General features: G+C 50.8%; 1 protein-coding gene across 1 annotated transcript; it reads right to left on the reverse strand.

Moving 5' to 3' along the window:
* Window positions 1-456: 456 nt before the first annotated feature.
* Window positions 457-10,199, reverse strand: AGMAT (agmatinase). Its single transcript, XM_032863483.1, has 7 exons — window positions 9,928-10,199; window positions 8,208-8,410; window positions 5,111-5,159; window positions 3,866-4,061; window positions 2,912-3,091; window positions 1,456-1,540; window positions 457-692 (listed from the first exon to the last, which is right to left on the reverse strand). Exons 1-7 carry the CDS (start codon window positions 10,197-10,199, stop codon window positions 619-621), a joined length of 1,059 nt encoding a protein of 352 aa, XP_032719374.1. The 3' UTR covers window positions 457-618.
* Between the last annotated feature and the right edge of the window lie 629 nt (window positions 10,200-10,828).

Raw genomic sequence — 10,828 nt, forward strand, 5'->3', positions numbered from 1 at the left:
GTAAGGGAAGAAACTGGAGAAATACGGGGTTGTATACAGTATTACGTCATAGGGCATTTTTTATTTCATTTATGCAATTTTTAGATCATCTTGAACCAGAGGCTCCTCTCATGTACATGAACGCTTTCCTGATTTAAAAAGAATCACTTAAAAAGAAGCACTGAAAAGGGCTCCCTTTTCCCCTTACTCCTCCAACATCTTTCATCAAAACAGTACAGTGCTTCTCTAGTTTTAGTTGTTCAAACTCCACAGAAATATTAGCTGTTGGATGAGGCTTCTACTGAATGCCCTGATTTTATAGCCTCCAGGGACAAAGTTGTGTTTTCTTTTAAGATTTTTATTTATTTATTTGACAGACAAAGATCACAAGTAGGCAGAGAGGCAGGAAGGGGGTGGGGAAGCAGGCTCCCCGCTGAGCAGGAGCCTGATGCAGGACTTGATCCCAGGACGCTGAGACCATGACCCCAGCCAAAGGCAGAGGCTTTAACCCACTGAGCCACCCAGGCGCCCCAGAGACAAAGTTCTAGTGGTATGGACTCTCCAGTACTCAGATCCCTTGCGCATAAATTCTTAAGAACTGTCATCAGCACAACCTTTGTATCCTGAAGAGCACAAGGTTCAGACGACAGTCCCTTTGGGGAGAGCACACAGCATCTCAAAGAGCAGGTTAGCGGCCACCAGGGCCGTGTTGCCTACAAAGAGACAGAACTGAAGGTGAACACGAGGCAGGCCGCTCCCAAGGCCGAAACTCTCGGTACTCAACCCTTTTCCCTTTGCGCTGCCTTTCCAGATTCGCCCCCTCTTCCACCCTCTTCTCCGGGCTGCCCAGCCACCCTGTGGACACGCTTTCCCTGGTACTCGGCTCCATCAGGCGTCATTCAGAAAGAGCCTTCTGAAATTTATACGGTTCGTTGTTTACCCTGAGAACAGAATCCCACCACCGCCTCCCTCCAGCCCCCACCCCACCCCACCACCCAAGGAAAACCTGTAATAATGGTGTCTATTGTATTTATCACCTACCCTCTGAGGCTAACAGGCCTAAGTCTGGAAGCTTCTCTAAGTCAAAATTATTGGAATGGCATCTGCTTTGAATTTCTCTCCTAAGCCACCCAACCTCCCACTTCTTTAATATTAATAAATATTACTTATGCCTCGACAATTCGCTTCTCAATGAACTATCAAAGAAAGGTAGAACGGTGCTACCCTATTAATAAACTATCGGCTGGTTTCTTTCTCTTCTGCTGTCCGGGCCAGTAATAGCCACCTCCCAGGGGTTTTGTTAATTAGCTCGTGTTTGTAGGGTGTGCAGTAATAGGTTTATTTTCTTCGCTGCAAAACATACTCAGCAGGTCCCCAAATTACACAAAAGGGCCCATCCATCTTCTACTTATCAAGTACATTAATATCATTTAAACCAGCAGCTGCCTACAGATCACAGTATTCTCGCTTACTCACCAAAAGGATCATAGGGCGGCGAAACTTCCACAAGATCACAACCCACCACGTTCAGGCCTTGACAACCCCGGATGATCTCCAGCGCCTGTCCCAAGACCAAGCCTGAGTTGTCCACAGCAGTAACCGCTCACAGCGAAAAGCAACCAAAGAGGTCCCAGTGCCTCTCTCCCAACACACGCCCACCCTTTGACTTGGAACTATCTCTTTCTCACAATAAGCATCTATCGACGGCCAGGCACACTGGTGGGCATCACGGAGACACAAATGGCCAAGACACAGCCCCCGCTCCCAAGGGGTCCACTGTGGGACAGAATACACACAAGCCACCAATCACTTCAATGTCATGCATTAAAGGCTTCAAGAAAAGCCAGTGTAGGGACCCCTGGCAGGCTGAGTCAGTACAGCGTGCAACCCTTGATCTTGGAGTTGAGAGTTCGAGCCCTGTATTAGGTGTAGAGATTACTTTAAAAAATAAAATCATAAAAAAAAAAAAAAGCAAGCATAGGAAAGTGTAACACGAAACAGCCCCAAGAGCTGGGGTAAGGCATCCCCAGCAGTGGAAGCACTTAGCGCAAGGAATTGGCCAAGCAGCTAGGTAGGAGCAGTGCAGCCCAGACTGAAAGACACATGCAAAGACACGGAGATGGAAAGAAATACCAGTAGTTAGGTGTGGCCAGCAGACAGGATAAGTGAGGGTTCACTTTGTCTAAAAGAGTTTCCATTCTGCCGGTGAAAAGCCCAGAATGAGAAGCTGAGGAATGAGGGTTGAGTTTTAGAAATCTCTGAGGGGAACTGATGGAGAATGGCTTTGAGAGGTAGTTGCTCACAGGCCCCCCTTTCTTAGAGGACATAAGGTCACGGCTCAGGTGTGAGCGGTCTTCCCTCAGGTGCCCAGATATCTATGAATGCCTCCTCTTTATGTCAGGCACCCTTCTAGACTCTAAGGACAGGGGAGCACATGTGGCAAGAGCCTGATCCTCCTGGAGCTCACCTTCGAATTAAAACCACACTCCGATTCTGCCTCCGTTTCCTGACACTCAGCCCACCTTCAGAGAGCTTTATTTGAGTGTTTCTAAAAGGTCTGAGCATCCATGGTAGGCGGTTAATCCCACCGTGAGCACTTCTTAAATGGAGCCCCAGAAAGAGAAACTTAGCGTTTTTAAGCGGGGATACTGGCATATGTCCCCCCGAGCCAACCATACGTGGATCAGAGGCAGAAGGCTCAAGGAACAGACTTATCCAATCCCAGAGAGGAAAGGAGGGCCCTTGCCAAAGTTGGTCCACTCCTCACTCAACAAGAGGGTCCAAACTTCAAGCAGCCCTGAGAACAAAGGTCTAACCCCTCAGCTTTTAAAATCCTGTCCTGATCCCGAAGACTCACCCACCGCAAGTCCCAGGGAAGTGGGGAGTTAAGAACCCTCCCCCCCAGACACTGTCCCTGGTGGAAGCTACTTACCTGACTCGGGGTGAGACCGGCAATCTCAGGGGTGCCTGTCCCCGGGGCATAGGCAGGGTCCAAGCTGTCAATGTCAAAGCTGATATAGATGGGTTTGCCTCCCATCTGCTGCCTCACCTCCCCCATCAGAGGAACCAGGGACTTCATCCAACAGTCTTCGGCCGGGACCACCCGGAAGCCCTGAGGAAGTCAAGAGCAGGACATCAAGCCTCCCGCATGGCGTCATTTACTGAGCATTTCATATGTGCCAGCCCCACACGAAGCGCTTCTGTACACACGACATCGGACCCCCAATCTTCATGAAGAGGGAACTGCCATCCCCACTTTACTGGTGAGGAAGGGAGGAGCGACGGCCCTGAGGAAGCAGGAAGTAAGTCACAGCAGACCTGGGGAGATGGGATCACAGAGAGGCTGGGCTAGAGCTTGAGTGAGGGATTACTTTAAAAAATAAAATCATAAAAAAAAAAAAAAAGCAAAGCATAGGAAAGTGTAACACGAAACACTTAGGAACTTAGCACCCCCTGAAGGGCTCGGTCCAGGAAAAGGGCCCTTTCACGCTCTAAAAGCAGGCGACTTGGGTCTTTCCTGTTGGCCTCTTGTCATTCGTGTTTACCTTTGGCCAGTGCGGGGGGAGGATGAGAACTAGAAAGATGGCCCCTGGCCTTGGGTTTGGACCTCCTCTGCTCTCTCTGAAGCCAGCCACAGCGCCGAGGTTGGTGTGTTTCTGCTCTTCTCCCCACCCCGGCGATGAGAGGCGTCCTGTGCCTCATGCACTCACATCCTCTCTCCTCTCTGCTCCACGTGCCCCTCTTGGTGCAAACTCAGCCTCCCTTCCTGTTTTTCTGAACTGGGTTATTAAAACCCCTGTGCAATCCAGAGCCACCACCAAATGGGCACCACAGAGCAATGTGCTCTGCAGGCTGGGGGCAGAGGAAGGGGCATTTGGTTTGTCACCTGGCTCCGGCTGTATCTGTAAGGATCCAAGGTCATGGCGGAGCCCCGGATGCCGATCTGCACCACGCGCTTACAGTCCAGGAGACCCTCGTCCACGCAACGGCGGAAGGGCGAGCCATGGTAGAGCTTCTCTCCGAGGGCCGTGTCAGCCGTGTCCATGTGAGCGTCCACGTGCAGCAGCCCCACGGGGCCATGCCTGTTGACAACAGGCAGCTCAGAGGCCAGGCCTCCTTCTGGGGCCAGAGCACCGCCCCCCTCCAGGCTCCCCACACTTCCACACTTGACCTTTCATAGCCACAGGCGACCTGGCATCAATGACCAGCCTTGCAGCTGGTTCCTGTCTTTAAATCACTTAGCGGCTCAGAATAATCAGCTCAGAGAAGTCCGGCAGAAGACAGACACGTACACTGCTTTAGCTGCAACTAAGTACCTACCTATCACCCAGAATGTTCTTCACTTAGAGCCGGAGAGGCCCAGACGGATAAGAATGAAGGATGGAGGCTCAGGTGAGCTTGGCAGAGCCCATCAGAGCCACCCTTTCTCCAACCTTGGCACCAAGAAGCAGCTTCAACCCAACTCTCTCGCCATCATCTCCAACAGCCCCGCCAGCCACCGGAAAGCAACATACAACCTGAATCAATGCCAGGCAAGCAGAGCTTCCAGAAAAGACTTGCACCCGCCCACCACCGACGAAGATGCTACCCACATATCCTTCCCGTGTATGAATTCTGGAGCTGCGCCGCTTTGGCCCTTCTGCCTCTTTTTCAAACTAATTAACCCAAGTTAGTTCGTCCCTGGTAGACCTGCAGGACCGGAAAATCCATTTTCTCATTCTCTGGGGAAGGGGCCCTCTCAGGGCCTCTCCTCAAAAAGCAATACCCCTGTGTATTGGGCCTTGAAGCCAAACAGAAAGCGGAGTTAACAGGGGCTGTGTATTTCACGAGGGGCCCATCTTCCAAAGACAGAGACACACGCTGAGCACACGCACCAGAGCAGATCTAGGGCGAGCAAGGGTAGCCACAAGTGTTAATAATAAATTGTCTTGGCTCCCAGCCGGTGACTGACAGAGACACCGGGAGCTCGACCTTCATTTTGATCCACAGAAGCAACTCAGTCGGGAATTTCCCATCACCCCAAAAAACCTGAGCCAGCAGAGGTCACGTGATACCATCTAGCGGCAAAACACTCATTCCCCAGCTCCTGAATCTCAAAACCTTTGTCCGCGCCCAGACGCTCGGGACTTACTTTTTTGCCATCGCTTGCAGAATCGGATATGTGATTGTGTGATCTCCACCTGCAAAGAGGAAGACGAAAACATCTGGAACGTGGGTAAGAGGAGAGGACCATGTATTACTGACAGCAGTCTTCCGTTTGCCCAGTTGTGCCACTCTTTTGATTAGACCAAAGAGCTATAACCTCAGCTAACGTGAGATCTTATTCAGCTGTGGGAAGATGGCCACTGGATGTTTGGGATTACATAGTCCTTTCAAAGAGGAAACAGAGAGCCTGGGTGGCTCAGTCCGTTAGATGTCTGCCTTCTGCTCCATTCGTGATCCCAGGGTCCTGGGATCGAGCCCCATGCCGGGCTCCCTTTTCGGGGGGAGCCTGCTTCTCCATCTCCCTCCGCCTGCCGCTCCGCTTACTTGTGCTCTCTCTCACTCTCTCTGTCAAATAAATAAAATCTTTAAAATTAAATTAATTAATTAATTAAAAAAATAAGGGGCACCTGGGCGGTTCAGTTGTTAAGCATCTGCCTTCGGCTCAGGTCGTGATCCCAGGGTCCTGGGATGGAGCCCCGTATTGGGCTCCCTGCTTGGCGGGAAGCCTACTTCTCCCTCTCCCACTCCCCCTGCATGTGTTCCCTGTCTCGCTGTGTCTCTGGCAAATAAAAATCTTTTAAATAAATAAATAGAATAAAAGAGGAAACAGATGAAAGCATACAGGTACGATGTCTGGAACAGGTTTGTCCAATAGAACTCTGCAGCAATGGGCATGTTCTCCGTCTGCACTGGACGCTGGACATGACGGTCACTAACCACACGAGCCTACTGGAATACAGCTCATGCCAGAAGGATCCGCATTTCCTATTTTATCTCATTATAATCAACTGTAACTTGAATAACCATCTGTGGCTAGTGGTTGCTGTACAGGACAGCTCAGGCCTAGAAAAGCATCACCGTAGACCACTACTAATAACAACAATAGCTAACATTTATTGAAGCTTAAAATACGCCAGTCACGATGCCGGACACGTTGTCGGCACTTTCAGTATACGCCCCTCGTGCTAAACAATGAGGAGATGCTGGTAATGTTATATTCCATTTTACAAGTGAGGAAATGAAGCATAAATAGCCCATGAGAGGTGAGCTGAGATTTTCAAACCGAGCCATCCAGAAACCGCACTCCGCACCACCAGGTTCTGCAGGCTCAGCCCTCTCGTTGGGCAAAAATACATTTGGAGATTTAGAAAAAGGCCTGTGTCATTTAACTACTTGTGAACTGGAGGAGAAAGAAATGTAAGTGGGAGCAGAGGGAAAGATGCTCTATAGGCTGACAGAGACCCTGATGAGAAAGAAATACCCCCTAGCAGCATTCTCTCAAATAAAGTCATTAAAAGTATGTCCCTGAGGGGCACCAGGGTGGCTCAGTCGTTAAGCAGCTGCCTTCGGCTCAGGTCGAGATCCCAGGGTTCTGGGATCGAGCCCTGCATCAGGCTCCCTGCTCAGTGGGATGCCTGCTTCTTCCTCTCCCACTCCCCCTGCTTGTGGTCCCTCTCTCACTGTCTCTCTCTCTCTCTGTGTCAAATAAATAAATAAAATCTTAAAAAAAAAAAAAAGTATGTCCCTGAGAGGGGCCTGGGGTGGCTCTGTTGGGTCGGCGCCCGCTCTTGATTTCAGCTCAGGTTGCGATCTCAGGGCTGTGAGATCAGCCCTGAGTGGGGTCTGTTCTCACTGTAGAGCCCACCGAAGAGTCTCTCTTATTCCCCTCTGCCCCTTCCACCCCTACCCCTGCGCAGGGGCGTGCACACTCTATCGTGCTCTCCTCTCTTTCAAAGAAAGAAGGAAAGAGAGAGAGAGAGAAAGGAAAGGAAGAAAGAAAAAGAAAGGAAAAAGAAAAGCATGTCCTTGAAATGGTTAAAAAAGCCACAGCTGAGTGAGGTTCTATTGTGAGCCTTCCAGAGGCCTGGAATCACGGGTAGGACAAAGCTGAGGTGGGGAGAGGAACTTGCTGGGATGCAAAATTTAAGGGACACCAAAAAACTGAGTCATTAAGATAAATGCTATTTTGATGTAATTTTTTGATGTAACTATTTTGATTTTTATAAATCAAGGTCAAGGCCAAAAAAAAAAATCTAGGATAAGAAATTTTTTTTAGATTTATTTGTTTGAGAGAGAGCACAGATGGAGAGGGGAAGGAGCAGAGGAAGAGGGACAAGCAGACTTTGCACTGAGCCCAGAGCCAGACACGGGGCTCAGTCCCAGGACCCTGAGATCATGACTTGAATGGAAACCGAGAGTCGGACGCCCAACCGACTGAGCCACCCAGTGCCCCTCCATGTTACATCTTTAAGGGGCGCCTGAGTGGCTCAGTGGGTTAAAGCCTCTTACTTCGGCTCAGGTCATGATCTCAGAGTCCTGAGATTGAGCCCTGCATCAGGCTCTCTGCTCAGCAGGGAGCCTGCTTCCCCCCCACCCCTCTCTCTGCCTGCCTCTCTGACTACTTGTGATCTCTCTCTCTCTGTCAAATTAAAAAAAAGAAAATCTTAAAAAAAATAAAATAAAAATTTTTTTTAAAAGACAGGATCAGTAACAGTGCTATTCTGAACCATACTGGAGCCTCAAAAGGGTGAAGTCGATCATATCTATTGTTGACTTTTTGCGAACCCCCCAAGGTGAATGCCTCACTTGCCTCACCCTAGTCCATCCCTGTCAGTCATGAGTCCAAAAATGTAAACGGCCTCTCCCCAGGGGTTAAAACACATGAATCAAAAACATTCTCTTTCTGGGGCACCTGGGTGGCTCAGTGGGTTAAAGCCTCTGCCTTCGGCTCAGGTCATGAACCCAGGGTCCTGGGATCGAGCCCCGCATCGGGCTCTCTGCTCAGCAGGTAGCCGGCTTCCTCCTCTCTCTGCCTGCCTCTCTGCCTGCTTGTGATCTCTGTCTGTCAAATAAATAAATAAAATCTTAAAAGAAAAAAAGAAAATTAAAAAACAAAAAAACATTCTCTTTCCAGCTGTCTCCATATTCACAGTGGCTTCCCCTGAAGGAGCAGCTACACCCAAGCCTGAGATAAATGAACTCCCAGCCCAGAGAGCTGCACTTGTCCCCGCAGATGCCATTACCCAAGGTCAGGGGAATACAGCCAGCTGTTACAATTTTCTGATAGGCCTCTCGAATTAAACGGCAGCTATCCTGAAGGTTGTAAAGATTGACGTTCACATCGCCTAGGTCTGCAACCATGAGGGACTGGAAGGGGAGGGCCCCCGTGCTAGGGTTGACTGTCCGAAGCATCACTGATTCTTCCCGGATCCGCCGGGGTCCAAATCTGGAGAAGGAAAAATCATCCTGTGAGCCACCCCAGAAAGGTCAGAGGTCCTGCCTCCGCCAGGATTTCTTAACCTCTACACTGCTGACATTTGGGGCTGTGCATGAGTCTTTGGGTGGGGGGCAACCAATCCTTGTAGGATGTCTTCCCTGATCCGTAACCTACTAGATGCCAGTAGCAAGTGGGATAACCAAAAAGGCCTCCAGACACTACCAAATGTCCCCTGGTTGAGAACCACTGATCCAGGCTATATACTCTTTTTTTTTTTTTTTTTTTTTAAGATTTTACTTATTTGACAGAGAGAAGCACCAAGAGAGCGAACACAAGCAGAGGGAGTGGGAGAGAGAAAAGCAGGCTTCCCGCTGAGCAGGGAGCCCAATGCGGGACTCAATCTCAGGACCCTGGGATCATGACCTGAGCCTAAGGTAGATGCTTAAGGACTGAGCCACTCAGGCGCCCCCCAGGCTGCATACTTGAAGACATCAAAGGTACGAATTTAGGGACCCACCCATCAACAATTTACTAAATGACATTAGATAATTTCTTAATCTCCATGAGCCTCAATTTCCTAATCTGTAAAATCATGTACTGTGTTGTTGGAGGAATGGAGCAAGGTCATCTCTGCAAAGGGCCTTGCATTTAGGAGACATTTAATAAATGGCGGCATCCATGTTCGCGGTAAGGGGCCGAGCTAAGCAGAAATTAGCTGATGCTCACTCACTAGGAAAACAGATTTTACTTTCACTGCCTCCATCTTAGAAAAAATGCCTTGGGGTTCCTGGCTGGCTCAATTGATGGAGGTAGAGGATGGGACTCTTGATCTCCGGGGGGTTTCAAATTCCAGCCACACACTGTGTTATTTTTAGAGATTAAAAATAATAAAATGAGGGGCGCCTGGGTGGCTCAGTGGGTTAAGCCTCTGCCTTCAGCTCACGTCATGATCTCAGGGTCCTGGGATCGAGCCCCACATCCAGCTACCTGCTCAGGAGAGAGCCTGCTTCCCCCCTCTCTCTCTGCCTGTCTCTCTGCTTACTTGTGATCTCTGTCAAATAAATAAAATCTTTTAAAATAATAAAACGGAAAAAAAATTTTTTTAATAGTAAAATGTTTTGTTTTTGTTTTTGTTTTTTTAATCCTTGTATTTGAGCAATTCTTGATCAGGTGACATCTAGAGGTTTGGGGAAGGGGCATTCAGTTTCCCCTCTTCTCAGAAATAATGTCCCCTGCCTTCCCCCCACCCCAACCCCCAGCCCCACAGCCACCCAGCAAGGCTCAGGAATCAGTGTGTGGAGAAGGCTCCGGTCACCAACAGATGACACCCGTGACCAGCCCTCACCATTGCTCGATGCGGGAGGAGGGAAATCAACGGTCTTTCCAACAACGATTGGGAGCTTCCCGGAGCGAGCACCAGCTTCCAACCCCACCCTGGGTGAGAGGAGGCGCCCGTCCCTTTGTCTTGCGCGCCCAGTGGCCATCGGGCGGTCCAGCCACCTGTCCCTTAATCCTTCGGACCTCACCTCGCCCCGGGCCGGTTGGAGGTCCCAATGTCCAGCGGCACCCCGACGAAGGCGGCGTCCAGCCCCTCGGGAGAGGCCTGCACCGGCAGTCGCATCATGGAGCAGACGCCCACCGTCCGGGCCACGAACTCGGAGCTGGGGGGCTGGTTCCGGGGCGCATCGGAAGACCGGCTGCTGGAGCTGCGGCCCGGGTGGCAGAGCCCCACGGCAGGATGCGCGCCCCCGCCGACCCCCAGACCCCGGGCGCCCCGGGACGCAATCCACCGAAGCATACCACCCGCCCGGTCCGCACAGCGCCAGGCCCGCGGGCTGTGCCGGCGCCGCGCAGCGCGCGCTCACTGAGCGGGCGGCCTGGGGAACTGGGCGGGCGAGGGGCCGCTCTCTCCCCGCCCCCTCTCTGGACTCTGGCCTCTGGCTCGCTCGGTAAACAAAGCCAGGCCCGGGCCTCCCCACTCCCGGCCGCGGCACCGCCCGGGTGTCTGTGCCCCCCACCCCAAAACTGGCCCTTGGTCCCTGCTTCTCCGTATCAGAGTAATGTTTTTAAAAGTGAAAAGATTTAAAGGAAAAAAAAAAAAAAAAACTTCTTTCTAAAGAAGAGAAATAGGCGATGCACTTTTTAAAAGATTTATTTATTTTAGAAAGAGCGAGGGCGCCAACGAGGGAGGAGGGACGGAAGGAGAGAGAAGCGGGCTCTGCATTGAGCCCGGAGCCCCTAGCGGGGATCGATCTCACGACCCTGAGAACGTAACAGGACCTGAACTGAAATCAAGAGTAGGAGACTTAAGGGACTGAGCCACCAGGCACCCCTGGAAATGCATTTTTTTAAAATAATTTATTAAGAAATGTTGGGTAAGGGACGCCTGGGTGGCTCAGTTGGTTGGACGACTGCCTTCGGCTCAGG

The sequence above is a fragment of the Lontra canadensis genome, unplaced genomic scaffold (assembly GCF_010015895.1).
Source record: "Lontra canadensis isolate GAN:19392208 unplaced genomic scaffold, GSC_riverotter_1.0 scaffold25, whole genome shotgun sequence".
NCBI classification, from domain to species: Eukaryota; Metazoa; Chordata; class Mammalia; order Carnivora; family Mustelidae; genus Lontra; species Lontra canadensis.